Here is an 18,741-nt window from a genome sequence, read left to right on the forward strand (position 1 = left end):
ATATTTCTTTAAGGATCCTATTAACATATGATTCCAATTTTATACAATGAAAATTCACAGTTAGGAGCACTAATTTTAAAAAATACAATTTACTAAAGGAAAATGAAGTAACTTCTGAAAGTCCACTAGCTAAAATGATCCAGACAGAGCATTGCACACTTGCAGTATGAGACAGAGGGCTCGAACACAAAAGAGGATGGGAGGCTGCCACTGAGCAGCCAGGAGAGACCTAAAAAGTCTGAGAGCTCTTCAGCAGCTGCTGAGCACATGGCTCTGTACAGAGAAAGAGAGGTGGGCCTCTGTATGTTTCTGAAGGTGTCAAACATAGGTCAGGAGGCTAACTCCAAAACAGCAGCTAAATAGCGACAGTGGATCCTTAGGGGTTTGTTTGTCTCTGTATCGCCAGGCCTCAACCAAGGGCCCAAATAACAGAAAATCAAATGCACTGAAAGGAAAAGAGTGCCTCACCTGTTTTTGGAAGAGAGTAACTGATATTAAACAAATCCTCCAGAAAAGAGAAGGTGGGGCCTGTGATGTTCAAAGCAAAGTCTGCATTTCCACTTGCAATGGCATCTTTGCGGGCCCAGATGCGTATCTAAACCAAAACAGTTAAGCGCTGATTAGGAAAACCAGTAGCGATTTTGGAGAGAGGTAGCCTGCTTGCTGCAACTCCCTGCCACTCTAGAGTCAGAGTCTTACCTTTTCAGAAGAACCGATGTAATAAAATGTTTGCATGCCTCCATGTCCTGAGAAAACCCCTGAAGGCTGTTCACTAAGTTATAAACAGTGATTTCTTTTGAAAGTGCGTATGTCAATCTTTGACAATAGCATGTACAACTCTGGAATCATAAAACAACCCTTGGAATGGGTCATACCACCATCTACCTTTACAGTAAGTGTAGAGTCTATAGACATTTTGTGTACTCTGAGCCCTTGCTTCCCTTTTCAGGATATGTTACTAAGGATCCAAACAGAATTGCACTGTTAGTGGGGGTTATATAGTATGTTACATATTAAGCAAATTTAAATCATACAAATTTAAAATGATTTGGCTATTAGAATATTAATAGTCCTACTTTTCAAATTTGAAATAAGGTTAATTCTCCTAATTTAAAAAAGTTCATCAAATGTCTGATAGTTTTAAAGCTGTCGAAGCAAGTAAATTATAATTCTCTTGGTATTCTATTGCCAAATGACACTTCCACTTTAGCAAGCAAAAGGGAATCCCTGCCATGTTTTGTCCATTTGACGTAACCACACTATTGTTTGTGTATTTGCAGCTTATTTGTGTGATATTGGTGAGTAATAGACTATTGTTTTAACATTAATTATTACTGTAAATTGAAAGTATTGTAAATGCTGCAAAACTATCATTTAAGCAATTTTAATAGAATTGCCAGCATTAATGTTAAAGAACATACGTAAAACTGAAAGATCTTGGAATGAAAGTTAACAAGTGAGATAATTAAAATATTTGTCCTGTTGTGAATGCAGTTATCTAAGAAAGAATGTTCTGCAAAACATTAGAGAAAAAAATGCTAAGGAAATGACTTCCCTTTTATTTCTGCTTAAAAGTTTTTATTGAATTATGTAAATCCTGAACTACCTACATTGCTTACGTGATAATTTTGTAGAGTTTGCCATACTTTCAATTTACAATAATAATGTTAAAACAATAGAATATTACTCATCAAAAGCACACAAATAAGCTCCAAGTACCCAAACAATAGTGTGGTTACACAAAATGGACAAAACATGGCAGAGATTTCCTTTTACTTGCTAAAGTGGAAGTGTCATTTGGCAGCAGAATAATGAGAAAATTAGAATTTACTTGCTTTCTTATGTTTATCCTCATGCCAGACATTAACCATAGCTTCCATTTCACCAAATCTTTGTTACTTAATGAGAAATTTGTAAATGGGCTGGACTGTATTCCAAGTATACATTTTTGTTTTGCTGTAGAGTATATAATGCACTCACTAACTTTGTAAAGCTGAGCTGTAGCCAAATGCTAACATTCCACTGATAGACTCATGGCAAACTTCGGTGTGCTGGCTAAGAACATAACTTTCTTAGGCATGCTCCATTTTCTTGCTGCTTCTGTGGCAGCTGGCATCCTTTCGGGGTGATCTTTCACAGATAAATAGAGTTCATCCCTCTACAAGAAATGTTGGCTGTGTAGCAGCGCTGACCACAACAAGGCACTTGAGATAATGGAGCCGAGGGATCACCTTGGGTCTGTCATTTCCTGTGGGAGCCACAGGGCCCGCTCCTCCTTGCCAAGCTCGAAGCATATGCTTCCAACTCAGGCCTGAGCAGATTTAACAATATAAGCCACACATGTTTAACTTGGCCAGTGCTATATCTGTGGATGTCAAGGATCTACTAGCAATTATTCAATGAGGAAAATCAGACTAGAGCCCCCAGCTTAGGAAGATAACAAGCTGTTGTTTGCATCTAACACAATATTATTAATTCATAAAGTTAGGAGGAGCTTTGAGAATCTTTCAACCAACACAAAGTTGTTAATTCATCACTAGGTTAGGAGTTGTAAAGGAGGAGTAGCTTTGACTGATTCTCCCCTGATGAGCAGCTTGGCTCATCTGCAGCTTTCTTTTCTCCACATGTAACGGTGTACGCCTGGAAGATCTTGGGGTCAGGAGAGTATGTTAGCCAGCTATAAGGCCTGATTTTTCTCAGCCCCATGAAGTCTATGTGTCTAGAAAGAACTGGGTGTAAGGCCCTCTGTGATAGGGAGTAAACCAATATATGAAGCACTGCCAGTATAACCACCATATTTTTCTAAAGGATTATTATAAAGGGGGTAATTGGGTGAAAACCAGGTATTTCAGGACAGAGTGCCAACTTTACACAACTCAGAAAAAGTGTTGCATGCTCCAGAGCTGAAGAACATGGCAGTTCAGCTTCTGGATTGGTATGCGGACAAGAGTGACTTTATTTTAAATGCTAATCCACTACGTAACTTCTAACTATCCTTGAGTCTAAAATGTCTTGTTACTGTGATACTCATTATGTAGAAACACCTATTCATTCTAAGTTTCCTTCAAAACCACCCTTGTTGTTCTGGAAATCATAGGCTGTGATGCCTGTGGGTAGGCAACTACACATTCCTTCCAGAGCATGTATGCTTTTCCCCCAAGATATAAGCCATGGATCTGGGGAGTTGCACGGCAAAGATATACCTGTCTTGTGCCATCCAAGACCATGCTTCTGTCTTTAAGTTCACTTAATAAATCACTCCAAACCAACAAACTAGATTTGTCTGCCTCCTTCTTTGGTTTCTCAGCTCCTTCTGCATTTGGGGGTCGCTTTGTTTATATGGCCGTTTCATAGAACAATAGGAATGAAATTTAACCTGCATGCACCATTTCAGCCACAGCATTTGTTCCTGGCTAGTGTCTGTTTTGATTGGTTGATGCCCAGCCACACTGGTTGCTGACTGTTTTGAATATCACCCAAGCTTCAAGACTCCACTAACTCTGGCTAAGTACACGTCACATACTAAACCCAAGTATCAAGGTTTCAGGGCAGCAGTGCTCCCCATTCTCTCCTGTCTTCTGCAAAAGCAGAAACACTGGGAAGAGGGAGCACAGACCTTGTCTTAAGGAGTGGGTTTAATATGCACTCTTTCCATGGAAACCCATCCAAAGAATGGCAATAGGAAATGTTACGACCCATTCTGCAAAGCCACACTAAGAACTTTAACAGGACTTGGGAGAGAGAACTAGGAAGCAGTTATGGGATATGCAGTCATAGCCACTGGATGCAGAAAGAGTAAATGAACAGTCTGCAGCCAGTACACTCTCCCCTTACCTAGAGAATCTTCCTCACTCACCTCCTTGCCCCTTTCCGTTCTATTGACATGGTCATAGTCACATATTACAAATGCAACTAAGTAAGTTGGCATGTGGGGCGTAGTGGAAAAGGTAGTAACAGTCCATTTGCTTCCATTCACATCTTCTTTTTCAGACTGACCTAGAGAAATTTATTTTAGTTCAAATCACAGCAAACCTAAGCAATAACAAGACTTTGAAATAATTTGTCAAATCAGTTGTCACTCAGCTACTCCTTTCCAGCTATTCCTCATAGCCTAGCAGTTCAGATATCTCCACCTATTCCTAAGCTATCCAAAACTACATTAGGAAGATCTTAGGACAGCATCTTTGGCCCGAATCAGCATTTCGAAAAATATAGGCTTGACTGAGGGCCAAATCCACCAGCACTAAAGCTTAGCCCCTGATCTGCCTCCTTTCTCTCCCACCTACTTCTATTGTTTTCTAGTCCAGCCCTTTTCTCACAACACTTAATCTAGAGCTGACCCCAGGCAGGTCAACGAGGTGCAATTCTACTATTCTCAGGTTTCAACTGAGACTTTAGCAGAAACAATCTGGGGCCTTTAGAGCTGAAATTACAAACTCAAATGCCTACAAGGGCCAGGCACTTGAAGTGAAATGGTTGGTGTATGCTAATAGGGAGTGACGGGATCACCTGAGAAGAGGCTGCAGTAGACAGCCAACCTCCTGCTGGCTGCGGCAAGACTTGCTGTCCTGGGAACCTGCCTTTAGATGACAATCGTGGAGGCTAAATTCCCTTTTCAACTAAGGTCCTGAGACTTAGAGCCTCCTCTCAAATGTAACTGATCACTGCCACGTAAGAGCCATAGGCGCAGTGTTGTTAGAACTTCTAAGTTTACACATTTAAATTTTTATGTAAAATCTCTAGATATTTTAAAGTCGGAAACTGATTTAATCAAAAGAAAAAAAGGCATGTGAGCTAAATAAAACACAGCTGTGCACCAGATTCAGCCTGAGCCCACCAACGTGTTATCACTAATGGTAAACAGTTGAAGCCCAAACGAATGGACAGGCAGACTGCCTATGTATAAGAACAGTATAATATCACCTGCTTCTAATACAAAAGGAATCAGGATTTACCATCTCCAAGATGTGGGTGCTCACACATGCTCCAGGTGACTGCACTACCTAATTATAGGAGACTGTACTTATAATACACCATAATACACTGCCTAGAAAAGCCACTGATGTAAACGTGATTACAAAGCTTATATAGATAGCTAGATATGGACAGAAAGCATTACTTACCTAGCTTTGGCATATTGGAAAGGGCCACATAACTTGGATGATGAATAATTGTAATATTAAAAGTTGCCTTCAGAGCTGGCTCATCAAAACAAGGGAAAACAAACCTGGCAAATGTTGGTTCCAGCTGGGATGCTAGCAGAACCCTGAAACACATTATGGAAAAAATTTTATTTATTTTTATCTCAACCCAGTGGAATAAAAAATATTGAGAGATGAGGGCTTGTAAGCTAGACTGGTGTGTGAGAGGACGTTTCCTCCCATCTTCCTTACTGCCCACCCCATCACACCAACACACTCCAATTCTCATGGCACCTTAGAATTCTCATAAGACCTAAAATACAAGCACACTCGTTAATTTTCAACACAAAATAATATGTGCTTTATTACATTGTAAACCTTTAAAACCTTTTACAAACTGAATAGAAACAAATATAGCAAATATGCAACCCCAGTCTTTTGAGAACCAGGTCTTTATAAAGCTAGGGTTACTTATTTGAGAATGGTCTATTGCTTTCATCTTCCACTAAAGTAAAAGTCAGTGGAAGAATGTCTATATTTTTTTTCTTTTTCTCACATGCCTGCTCTTCTTCCTAGCCAAAAACTTACACAAAGGTTTTATTTTAGACACCCTTGGGAGTAAACAATTTGGGTACATGCTAATTGAACAGAACAACTTTCAATTATACATGAGTAAATTTATCAAATCCCTACTGACTCTTCCTCCATCTCCATGGCAAAATACAAAGAGTCACATTATCTCACCATGCACTGATGACTTACAGGGAAAAGCTTAGGGACAAGAATGCCCTTAGCAGAAGAGAAGATGTCAGGTTCACCCTCTGCAAACATTGCCTGAGACTGATGACAGCATAGGTCACAGCAAACAACTTTCTTCTCAAAACAAAACAAAACAAAACAATCCTGCAGCCTCATTATCCCATTTGCCAAGACTTGCTTACCTGGGAACCTGCTTTTAGATGACAACTGTGGATGCTAAATTCCTTTTTCAACTAAGGTCCTGAGACTGAAAGTCTCTAATACATTTGTTTTTGCATCACCTCCAATTCTTGGATAAATAAAAGGTGAATTCAACAAAGATCTCTCAAGAGGGTATCCCTTACATTACCTAGCTTTGTGATCCCTCCACTGTTATACGGTTGCTGCTTGCATAAAAATTCACACAGCTTTAAGTAGGACACACGGGACAGCTGGCACATGCACACACCTCTCAGTCAGCTATTTTTAGGTGTTATAACCTCACCGTAATAAAAACAATGATTTATAGTAAGCCTATTTTGGCCTATTTGCCTTTGTCCACATTATTATACTCTTAGTTGCATAGACTGGAAGGATCCCTGTGGGCTCTGATACCAGCTACTTTTGCTGAAAGAACCTACTCCAATCCACCTACTACCAACTCTGCACTCCTGGACAAGTCACATAATCTCGTTAAGCCTCAGTTTCCTCACCTAGAAAATAATGACACTATTTACCTGGTACTGCTGTTTGAGCTTTTATATTACCAGTAATTAAATTTACCAACAAAACACCTTTGAATTCTCCTATATCCCTTCCAATCTCACAAACCATTCTTGATACAGATGAAGTATACGAGAAGTCAAAGAGAGATAAGTTACAGGATGGAATGGAGGCTTAGAAATCACTAATTACAGATGCATCTTTAAAAGTCCCAGGGTTGGGGGGAGGAGGGGATGGTAATGGTACCAAAAGAAAAATAGTTAGAATGAATAATAACTAGTATTTAATAGCACAATAGGGTGACTATAGTCAAAATAATTTAATTGCACATTTTAAAATAACTAAAAGAGTATAATTGGTTGTAGGAAAGTGGATAAATGCTTGAGGGAATGGATACCCCATTCTCCATGATGTGGTCATTATGCATTGCATGCCTGTATCAAAGTATCTCATGTGCCCCACAAACACATATACCTACTGTTATACCTGCCAAATTTAAAGTAGAAAAGTTCTAGCGGTTATAGCCGGCCACAGGTTAAACATGAGCCGTATTTGTCTCCCTAGTAAATTTGAAACTGCTAGAAATTAGAGTTAATATATTTTTTATTCTGTATCATTTACAATACTTGGCAAAAATCTGGGTTCATAGCAACTGCATAAGTATTTTGCTTAGCCAAGTACTAGTATAAAAGAAAAACAGCTTGATATTAGTATATACAAAAGAATATAAAGTACTTTGGCAGAGTGTGTTATACTCGCATTTGTTTTATGGTTTTGGTTACTGTCTGTAAGGGGATGGGACAAAGTAGAGAAGACTCAAGCCATTGACAATATAGTGGAAAGAATAGGAGTCAACAGGAAATTCAGTCACCTGAGTTCTTGCTTGGAATCTGTAGTGTAAAGACAGTTGTGTAACTTTGGGAAAGTTGCTCAATATACCACTTAAATTTTCTATAAACTGTAGATGATCTCTAAGGCCACTCACAGCTCTAAAACTGATTCTAAGAGGGATTAAGATATCCAGGAGGATGGAAAATGAGCCCATGAGGTGGCTGTGACTGAGTCATCTAAAGTTGGGAGAAACAACCCCCTTCCCTTGCAGATTCGTGCATGGCCTTCAGAAGGTCTTTGAGCCCTCTGAAATTATAGGACATTTTGTACAACTGGTGGTATATTAAAAAAATACATGCTCTCTGAGGGATTCTCTCCTATTATAAAAAATATATAAACACATATTTTTAAAAAGCCAACAAATGGCTATTGTCTTTGTAAAAGAAACTATAGGAAGTAAAGCTTGATCATACATTTTTAGCTGCCATGACTTCACAAAGCTTATGAATCTCAAAGAGGCTGCATGGTGGAAAGTGGGAAAAAAATTAGACACTTTAAGGAAGTGGGAAACTTTTATTCTTCAGGTTCAAAACGTGAACCTGGAGCATAAAAGCAGGTGGGGGCACCAGCTTAAAGAGTCACCACTTTAGCAAATCAAACATCAAGCAAACATTTTCCAATTCCATAATTCAGGTCTCCAAATAAGTAAAATAAAAGAAAATCTCTTGCATTTCATTCAATGATTTCCCTCCCTAGTTTTACACAAACAAACAAAAAGTTAGGGGGAAATCCCTACAGCATACAACCTTTGGCTCTCAACCTTAACTGCAAAAGTCGAGTCTAACCAGCAGCGCATCAGATTATGCCACCTCTGGAAACCTCACAGTAGTGTTTCTTTCTGTTTTCTCTGTGCTTTGGACTCAAGCAACCCTGCAAAGATATTCTGACCTCAGAAAACCCAACCATCCACCACCCTCTCTTCCCTTCAGATCCCACTGAAACATGCTATTATGGTGTCCATTAAGTCTGTGTTTAGAATGGTCAGCTGGTGAGGAAGTTAATTTGGGAGAATCTGTCTCCTTGTGGGTCAGTATTGCAGAGCCACTTTCCTGCCCTCCTGTCTAGAAAGAGAATAATGGACTCACTGCTTTCTTGTGCTGGAAGTGGATCATGGTTTCTTCATGATTAAGAACCACATGACATTCTTGGAGAACAAATCTATTACCATATAAAAATATCCACTACATCCACTCGGTAAGCGATTTCATTCCAAATTATTTTATGAACTTTGTATTCCTACAGCTCTAGTTAACAAGTGCTGAATAGCATAGCTGATCAAGTATTGAATAAAACTCTTAGGAAAGTTGTCCTCCCCCGCGGTTTTTTTACACAATAACACACTCAGAAATCAAAAGTTTTAGTAGAGCCAGATGTTACCCCACTGGACCATGGTTCAAAGGTTGGCTTATGAATCATGTTTGTTTATAACTTGTGTAATAGGATCTGAAAACTGAAATGTTCACCATGCAACAAGACATAATAGATGTAAAATTCCAGAGAAAGGCACCAAAATATGTTACAAAGATACTCAAAATAAATGGCCTTGAGAACGGTGGGGGGGGGTGCCTGTTGAGCTTCAGCTAGATGAAGGCTGCAGAAGAAGGGTCAGAGAATAGAGACAAAAGAGATTGGAGAAGATATCTCTTGATGGAGGGGAGGGGCAAGCATTATTTTGCCAAGCTTTCCATGCTCTCAGGGAATTGTGGGGAGGGGCAACCTTCTAACTGGGCTTGGAGGAGAGAATCCCTCACAGAGCAGTGGAAGTGTTTCCTTAGGCTAAGAGGCTTGGAAGCCCAACTCACTTTTGAGAAAGATGAAATTGACAGTATGGCCAGAGTCAAACTCCTACCAGGTGGCGATCCAAAAGGCATGAGAATAGCTGACTTCTTTGGAGTGCTGCCTTGGGACTCACGCCAGTCCCAGGCCAGGGATGCATGAGTGTTCCTTGCAAGAGCTGTGTCCCCTACCACACAGAGTAAGTCAATAAGGGGAATGTCTTGGGTCAGTTCTATAGAGCCACCTGGAGGAGGTTGGAGGAGCTTTGGAATACACAGCTCGGTGTTCAGGGGCTAAGGAAGAAGTCATGGTGACTATCAGAACAAAGACATAGGAGAAGTTCCTGAGTCAAGAAAATTGTAGAAAAAAGAGGGAAAACACTGAAGAAGCCAGGAAAACGACATCTCAAGGGAAAATTCATCTGTAAGACCAGAATGAGACCAAATGACAACAGTACTAGTTCAAGTAAGAAGTGTCCTATTTATCACCTCTCCCTGTCACCCCCAGCCCCACTGGACTCTCATGGAATCAAAATAGCAGCTATCAGGATAGGCAAAGAAGAGTAGAAATGTGAGGTAAAGAAAAGGAGACGGATTACACCCTCTAAATTACTGCCAGTTTCGAGCCTAAAGCCAGCCCAAGAGTGGGAATGGAGCATGGGAGAGAATGGAGGTGGGAGAGGAGGTTTAACAGCAAATTAAGTTCAAAGGTTTGACTATTACACAGGATTGGATTTTCTAATTTTTGCATCTGACTTATTTGTGACTTAGTGACTGTAGATCATCTGTCACCTAAAAATAAGCAGGAACTTATAGGCTGCTGGGGTCCTCATGCAGAGCAGAAAAGTTACCCCACAGACTAAATTTCCCACTGTAAAAGGATAATAAGAAAAATAAAGTTTTGTTTTTACTAAACTATAAGCTGTGCTTTTTCAATATGCTAGCTATACTTACTTTTCAAAAGACACAGGATCTGAATTTTTGCTGTGCAAAACCATCTCCCAGAGAGAACTGCTCAGCTACATGATATATATGGGTATGGACCTCCATAGGATAATGAAATGATGTCTTTTTTCTGTGACACCAGCATCATTTGAACAGTATTTCAAATGCCTGGCACTTGAGTTCCCTGACCTTGTTTTGAGACTTACACATTATTTCCTAATACTGTTCAAATTTCTCTCTTGTGTGTCATACCCTAATCACCATGCCAGATTTCTTAGCATAAACAGCAACTGCAAGGAAGTCTCTTTCTATTCTCTGTTCACTCTGCCTATACCTGCACACATGCATTGATTTTAATCATGTTGCTTTCATGCTTATTGCACCCCCAAATATCCTAATTGTCACCAATGATTTCACACTTCCTTATTTGATCTTGGTCTTTCTATCTTCATTTCTCTAAATATCTTTCAGTTCCGTCTTCTCTTTAATCAAGGGAATACTAGGATCAGAAATGCAAGAAGAATTCTGGGAATCTGTGAACAAAAGTGGGATTATATGTGTGCTCTTATTAAATTTCACTTGATCTTAGCCAAAAGGCTGAGAAGTGATGTCTCTTACTAAATTTCAAAAGTGAAGAGACCTTAAAGAGTCCCGCCATCTTAATTTACAGATATGAAAACTGACTCCCCAGGAGTTTATGCAACTGATTAGACAACCAGCAAGTGCAAGGTGGTACCAGAATCAGGGCTCCAGCTCCCAAGCCTGGGGTCCTTTCCAATGCACTTCCTGCTTTGAAGTACATCGAATAATAAATACTAAAACTAAACTAAGATGTCATGAAGATAACTGGAGATTAACTTTATAATTAATAGCATCCCCAAATATAATGAGAACTTCTGTTTGACGCCACAAGGAAGTAACATAGGCTCAATTCAGCCTTCTGTTGAAAACAGTTTTAAAACCTGATAAAATTTCTGAAACAACTATTTCAGACATAAGATAACCAGAAGCAGAGGACTGTGATCTTCAAGAGAAGAGAAGCAAACAAGCCAAATGCTGCGATCACCCCGTCTTTCTGCCTGGAAGCAGTTTCTAAACTGCAGCACAGAAACAATCCAGTGCTCTCACTGAGCTGAAAAGACAGATGTTAGAGTTCAAGGGCACCTAGACAGCTAAAATTTGCAGAGTGAGTTTAAGGGAAGAGGTAACTATGTAAAGAAAGACTTCCAGAAATCTGCATAGAATTCTCCTCAAGTCTTTAGTCAAATTTCATGAGCTCAGGCAAAGAGAAGCTGTTGGGGAAAGAATAAGTACCAGTGAAGGGTAAGCTGAACACTTCCCAGAGTTCACATACTGTTCAGAGTTGTTTGAATTCCCTCAAGCCAGCGTATTGAAATCTTCAGAATATATAGATTATTCAACAGAGAGAGACCAGCTGGGTGGTGCCTGAGTATTAAGCAAAAGTAGCTGGAGAGTAAAGGCTTCTTTAGAGTCACTCTCAAAGAAATTAAAAACAAGGCTCAAGAGAATCAGACAAGGATCAACAGGATCACCAAGTAATTTCAGTTACTACCCAAAAGGGCCAGCATTCTCTAAGCAATATAACAAAATCCAGCATTCAACAACATACAAATTTAAATGTCAGACATTCAAGAAAAAAATGAGAAAATACCCAAACATTTGGAAAGCAAATAACTCAGTTCTAAATAACACAGACGTCAAAGATGAAATCAAAATGGAAATTAGCAAGTATTCTGAACTGAAAAAAAAGATAAAAACAACATAATATCTTTTGTGGCATGGCATTAAAGCAATAGCAGGAAATTTATAGTATGAAATTCCTACATGAGAAATAAAAGGGTTTTAAAGTAGTGAGTTTGTGTCAACCTTAGTATAGAAAAAGTAAAAAAAAAAAAAAGCCCAAAATAAGAAGAAAGGAGATAATAAAGATCAAACTAAAAATCATTGAAATAAAAAACAGAAAATAAATAGAGAAAATCAGTGAAGCCAAAAACAGTTCTACAAGATTAATAAAATAGATAAATCTTGACACCAGTCCTACAACAGCATGGTCGGGTAGTACAGAGCTGGTCAGGTGCACCTATTCTCATCTAACCAAAAAGTAAGAGCCAATGCCATTACCCGGGTTGTTGATACCTTGTGAAGCTCATCAGTATCCTGAGCACCAGAGAGCAGGCTGGCAGAGGAACCAAATCAAAGAGGTTGTGAGGGATATACAGGTGGCAGAAGTGGCCACCGAAGAGACCCCTCGATACCCCTGGAGGCTGTGGCCTCTAGTCACTGGGAGCCACTGTTCTGTTTCAGATTGAAGGACGACTTAGTTGGTGCAGTGATCAGTCATGGTGGGTCAAAAATAAAGGATAGCCAAAGCACAACAAACATCGAAATCCAGATAATAAAAGGACATCTGGAATCATTAGTCAAACTTTGGCAGCAAAGTGATGCAAACAAAAGCAAAAGTAGTGATAGATAATTGTGTAAAAAAAAGCAAATTACAATTCAGAATGCAGAATTGATTTATCACCAATTGAGAAAATCTTTCACAAAGAGTCAACAACAAGTTCAATATCCCAAGTGCAAGTGGACAACTGGAGGAAGGAAAATTTTAATATGATGTGTGATGACTTGAAAGATGGTAAGAAACATCGTATCCCCAATCCTACTTGCACATTTGATGATGCCTTTCAATGTTATTCTGAAATCATGGAAAACATTAAAAAGTCAGATTTTCAAAAACCAACACCAGTCCCAGTCATGGCCAATGGCTCTGCAAGGAATAGATCTTATAGGAGTAGCCCAAACTGGTACAGGAAAAACATTATGCTATTTAATTGCTGGATATATTCATCTGGACTTTCAACACAGAGGAAAAAAAAAATAGATCCACATGTTAGTCCTTATGCCCACTCAGATGCTAACTCTTTAAGTGGAAGCTGAATGATGCAATAAAAGTTTAGAAGTATTTGCGTATATGGTGGTGGAGATAGAGACAAACAAATAGAAGACCTTAGAAAAGGCGTTCATATCATAATTGCAACTCCTAAAAAATTGAATGACCTGCAAATAAATAACTGTTAGCCTGAGAAGTATAACCTACTAGGTTTTAGATGAAGCAGACAAGATGCTGGACATGGGGTTTGAACCCCAGATAATAAAGATTTCGTTAGATGTGTGCCCAGATAGGCAGACTATTATATCCAGTGCAACTTGGCCATATTCAGTTCATCAACTCGTACGATCTTATTTGAAAGAGCTTGGTCGTGTGAGGTGGCTCACGCCTGTAATCTCAGCACTTTGGGGGGCCGAGGTGGGGGATCACCAGAGGTCAGGAGTTTGAGACCATCCTGACCAACATGGAGAAACCCCATTTCTCCTAAGAATACAAAATTAGCCAGGCATGGTGGTGCATGCCTGTGATCTCAGCTATTCAGGAGGATGCGGCAGCAGAATTGCTTGAACAAGAGCAAAACTCTGTCTCAAAAAAAGAAAAAGCCCATGCTTGTCTGTGCTGATACACTGGATCTAGTTGCCATAAGTTTAGTGAAGCAAATATAATGATCACCACAGAGGAAGAAAAATGAATTTATATCCAAAGTTTTCTAGACAGTATTTCATCTAGAGACAAAGTTATTGTCTTTATTCCCCAAAAGGCAGTTGCAGATCATTTATCAAGTGACCTAATCCTTGGGAATATATCAGTAGAGTCTCTGCATGGTGATAGAGAGATTGATTGAGAGAGAGCATTAGAGAACTTTAAAATAGGTCAAGTGAATATTAATTGCTACTGACGTAGCATCCTGAGGTCTTGATGTCCATGATATTACAGATGTCTGAAATTACAATTTTCCATGAAACACTGAAGAATATGTACAACAAATAGGGTGCATGGGAAGAGCCAGAAGGAGTGGAGTGTCAATTACACTTGTGACTGAAAATGATTGGAGGGTTGCCACTGAATTGATTAATACCAGAGTGTTCCAGAGGAATTTGCATCAATGTCTGAGAGACACGAGGCATATCAACAACTAAAAAGAAAATGGGAAGACTTCACCGAAGGCCCAAGAAGTTTTATTAAGGTCTTTTGTTGAAAAGCGTTACTAGCTTACTAGAAGTAAAACTTTAATAGCACATATACTTTCAAATACCTGCTTTCTTAACCAGGCTTGGTTAGAGTTTATATTGCAATCAGCATTACTTCTAAAAATTTTTAATATTATAAATTATTAGGTGTTACTCTTTTACTATTACCTAAAGTCTAGTGAATGTATCTTTAGATTTGGTGGGTGTATAAATTGGTATTACCTCCTATGAACAACGTGGTAATGTATAAATTATAAATACATAGATCTTTTGATCAGGCAATTTCTTTTCTAGGAATGCATTCTATAAGTATGTCTGCAATATCTATAGTATCGAAAGACCAACTGAATGTCTAGTAGGATACTAGATGAAGTATTAAAAGCAAAGAACTTTTTACTGTGATGGTGGACTGGGTTAAAACAGAAAACCTTATCTCCTGCTTCAAACTCAACAGAAATGCTAGATAAAATATTTTTGAAAAAGATGTTCCCAAAGCTGAGTTATGAATGGGGGCTTATTATATTCTGTATATGTTTAAAGAATTTTCTATGATAAAAACTCCATGTTTACTAGCCCCCCCCAAAAGATAAATCTCTAGGCAGACCAAATAAACTTATTGAATATTAGAAGTAGAAGAAAGCTGTGAAAGCTGAAGAAACTGGTTAGACAACTAGTAAGTGGTAAAGTGGTACTAGATAAGGGCTCCAGCTCCCAAAGAGAGAAGACATAAATTTCCAATAACAGGAATAAAAGAGGTGATGTCACTACTGAGTTTACAGATGTTTAAAATAATCAGAAAATATTTTGAACAACTTTGTATTTATAAATTTGGCAACTTTGATTAAGTGGATGAGTTCCTAGAAAGACACAAACTACCAAAGTTTACCTATGAAGAAACAGATAACCTAAATAGCCTGTATCTATCAAATCAATTTAACTCACAGTTAAAAACCACCCCACAAAGAATTTCCAGACCCAGGTGGCCTCATGGTGAAATTCAATCAGATGGTTATAAAAGAAATATTACCAATTTTATGTAAATTCTTTCTGAAAATCAAAGAAGAGGAACTACTTCTGAATGCATTATTTGAAGCCAGTGTTACTGTGACATCAAACAACAGACTTTGTCTGTCTGTTACTTTGACAAAGACATTGCAAGAAAACTACAAATACAAGTCAATAACGCTCATGAGCATAGAGCAAAAATTCTAAACAAAATTTTAGCAAATCAAATATAATAATATATAAAAAGGCTAATGTGTCAAGAACAACTGGAATTTATTTCAAGAATTCGAGGTAGACTGGGTGCAGTACCTCATGGCTGTAATTCCAACACTTTTGGAGGCCAAGGGGGATGGATTGCTTGAGCTCAGGAGTTTGAGACCAGCCTGGACAACACGGAAAAACTCTATTTCTACTAAAAACACAAAAAATTGGCTAGACATGGTGGCATGTGTCTTCTAGTCTTAGGTACTAAGGAGGCTGAGGTGGGAGAATCACTTGAGCCCTGAAAGCCAAGGCTGCAGTGAGCTATGATTGCACCACTGCATTCCAACCTGGGCACCAGAAGTGAGACTCTGTTTGAAAAAAAAAAAATGCAAGGCAAGTTTATCATTAGAAAATCAATGTAATTTACCATATTGACGAATTAAATAACAAAAACTATATAATCATCTCAAAAGATGCACAACACACATTTGATAAAATAAGACATCCATTCATGATCATAGCTCTCAGAAAATTATAAATAAAAGGAAACTTTCTCAACCTAGTAAAAAATATCTACCAAAAAATAGCCCTATGGGAAAAATCATAATAATTAACGTGGGAGACTGAATGCTTTCACCCTACAATAAGACATGAGACTAGAATATCTTTACTTACTTCTTCTATTCAATATTGTATTAGAGGCTCTAGACATTGAAATAAGGGAAGAAAATAAATAAAAGGCATAAAAACTAAAATAGAAATAAAACTGTCTTTATTCAAGACAACATAATGACCTATGTAGAAAATTTAATGGAAAATTAAAAGTTTTTTTTTAAATAAAAAGATGCTAATTGAAGAAGTAATTTAGCAAAGTTGTAACATATGAGATCAATAAGCAAAAATTAACTAGCAAAAAACATTTAGAAATTGGATTTTAAAATAATATCATTAACAATAGATATTTAAAATATAAAATACCTAGGAATGAATCTGACAAAATATGTGTAAAATCTGTACAGTGAACAATATAAACCTTGCCGAGAGTAGTTAAAGAAGACCTAAATAAGTAGAGAGGTATACCATGTTCATAGGTTGGAAGACTCAATATTTTTAAAATTTGAATTCTCCCCAGATTTTTCTATGAGTCAACATAATCTCAGTTAAAATCCCAGCAGGCTCTTTTTTGTTCTTTATTTATTTAATAGATATTAGCAAGCTAATTCTAAAATGAATATGGAAATGCAAAGGATCTAGAATATCCTTTAAATAACTGGAAAAAAAGTTGGTAGCACCTAGTTTCAAGATTTATTATAAAGCTACAGTAATCAAGACAGTACAGAATTGGTATAAAGATACACATATGGATCAATAAAATGGAATAGACATAAAAAAGACCCACAGATCACAGATACATGAAAAACTAACGTTTTACAAAAACACAGGCACAATTAAGTACAGATAGCATGGACTTTTTAACAAATGGCAGTGGTACAGTTCAATGTCATATGCAAAAAAAAAAAAACCTATTTAATCCATACCTCACACCACATGCAAAAATTAACTCAAAATGGATCATACATCTAACTCTAAAACTTCTGAAAGAAGGTATAGAAAAAAATTTGTATGAGCTTTGGATAGACAATGTTTTCTTAGCTACAACACCAAAAGCTTGATATATATAAGGGAATATTGATAAACTGAACTTCATTAAAATGTAAAACTTCTGCTCTTTGAAAGACACTGTTAAAAGAATACAAAGACAAGCCACAACTGAAAAATTATTTGAAAATCATGCATTTGAGAAAGAATTCTCTCTAAATTCAACAATAAGAAAATAAACAGCCCAAAAGAAAAATGTGCTGAAGATTTTATCAGACATTTTGCTACAAAAGATGGATGACTAATAGTTACAGGAAATGATGCACAACATTATTAGTCATTAGGAAAATACAAATTAAAACTGTAATGAAGAACACTATACATCTATTAGAATGGCTAAAATGAAGCAGTCTGGCAATACCAAGTATTAGCAAGGATTTGGAACAACTAGAATTCTCCCATATGTTGATAAGAGTTTTAAATTACCAAACTCCTTGCAAAACAGTTTTGCAGTTTCTTAAAACACTAAACATTCATATAATCTAACCACTCCACTCCTAGGTATTTACTCAAGAAAAATGAATTCATAGAAAGACTTGTACATGATTATTCCTGGAAGCTTTATCTGTAACAGCTCAAAACTGAAAACAATCCAAATGTCTTGGTAGTTTGTTGGATAAACAAGTTGTGTTATATCAGTACAATGGAATGCTATCAGTAATACAAAAGAATTGACAGACACAAAAAGAATGTATATTAAAGTAATTCTACTGAGTGAAAGAAGTCAGTAGAATGAGAGTAAATATTGTATAATTCTATTCATATAAAACACTAGAGAATGCAAATTAATCTACACAACCCTTTTAAGTTGTATTCCTCAATATTTTATTCTCTTTGTAGCAATTGTGAATAAGAGTTCACTCATGCTTTGGCTATCTGTTTGTTATTGATGTATGGGAATGCTTGTGATTTATGCACATTGATTTTGTGTCCTGAGACTTGGCTGAAGTTGTTTATCAGTTTAAGGAGATTTTAGGCTGAGACTATGGGATTTTCTAAATACACAATCCTGTCATCTGCAAACAGAGGCAATTTGACGTTCTCTCTTTCTATTTGAATACGCTTTATTTCTTTTTCTTGCCTGATTGCCCTGGCTAGTATATCCAATACTATGTTGAATAGGAGTGGTAAGAGAGAGCATCCTTGTCTTGTTTCGGTTTTCAAAGGGAATGCTTCCAACTTTTGTCCATTTGGTATATTACCACATTCTGTAGGTTTGTCATAAATAGCTCTTATTATTTTGAGAAATGTTCCATCAATACCTAGTTTATTGAGACTTTTTAGCATGAAGGGGTGTTGAATTTTATGGAAGGTCTTTTCTGCATCTGTTGAGATAATCATGTGGTTTTTGTGATTGGCTCTGTTTATGTGATGGGTTATGTTTATTGATGTGCATATGTTGAACCAGCCTTGCATCCCAGGGATGAAGCCGATTTGATCATGGTGGATAAGCTTTTTGAAGAGCAGCTAGATTCAGTTTGCCAGTATTTAATTGAGGATTTTTACATCAATGTTTATCAGGAATATTGGCCTCAAATTTTCTTTTTTGTTGTTTCTCT

At 37.6% G+C, this 18,741-nt stretch overlaps 1 protein-coding gene and 1 pseudogene across 2 annotated transcripts in view; one reads left to right on the plus strand and one right to left on the minus strand.

Annotated features, from left to right (window-relative positions):
* LVRN (laeverin) overlaps positions 1-18,741 on the minus strand; it is a 67,966-nt gene that overhangs the window by 39,163 nt on the left and 10,062 nt on the right. For both annotated transcript variants that reach the window (XR_013532132.1, XM_008991654.5), the window contains exons 2-4: positions 5,124-5,266; positions 3,857-3,996; positions 469-595 (exon numbers count right to left, since the gene is read on the minus strand). Coding sequence is in view for 1 of the 2 variants with exons in the window: in XM_008991654.5 (XP_008989902.1) it covers positions 469-595; positions 3,857-3,996; positions 5,124-5,266 (410 nt within the window). In the remaining variant the exon portion in view is untranslated. The remainder of the gene's footprint in view (positions 1-468; positions 596-3,856; positions 3,997-5,123; positions 5,267-18,741) is intronic.
* LOC144581528 (putative ATP-dependent RNA helicase DDX43 pseudogene) lies at positions 9,926-14,309 on the plus strand (annotated as a pseudogene).

Source organism: Callithrix jacchus, chromosome 2 (genome assembly GCF_049354715.1).
Source record: "Callithrix jacchus isolate 240 chromosome 2, calJac240_pri, whole genome shotgun sequence".
Lineage (NCBI taxonomy): Eukaryota > Metazoa > Chordata > Mammalia > Primates > Cebidae > Callithrix > Callithrix jacchus.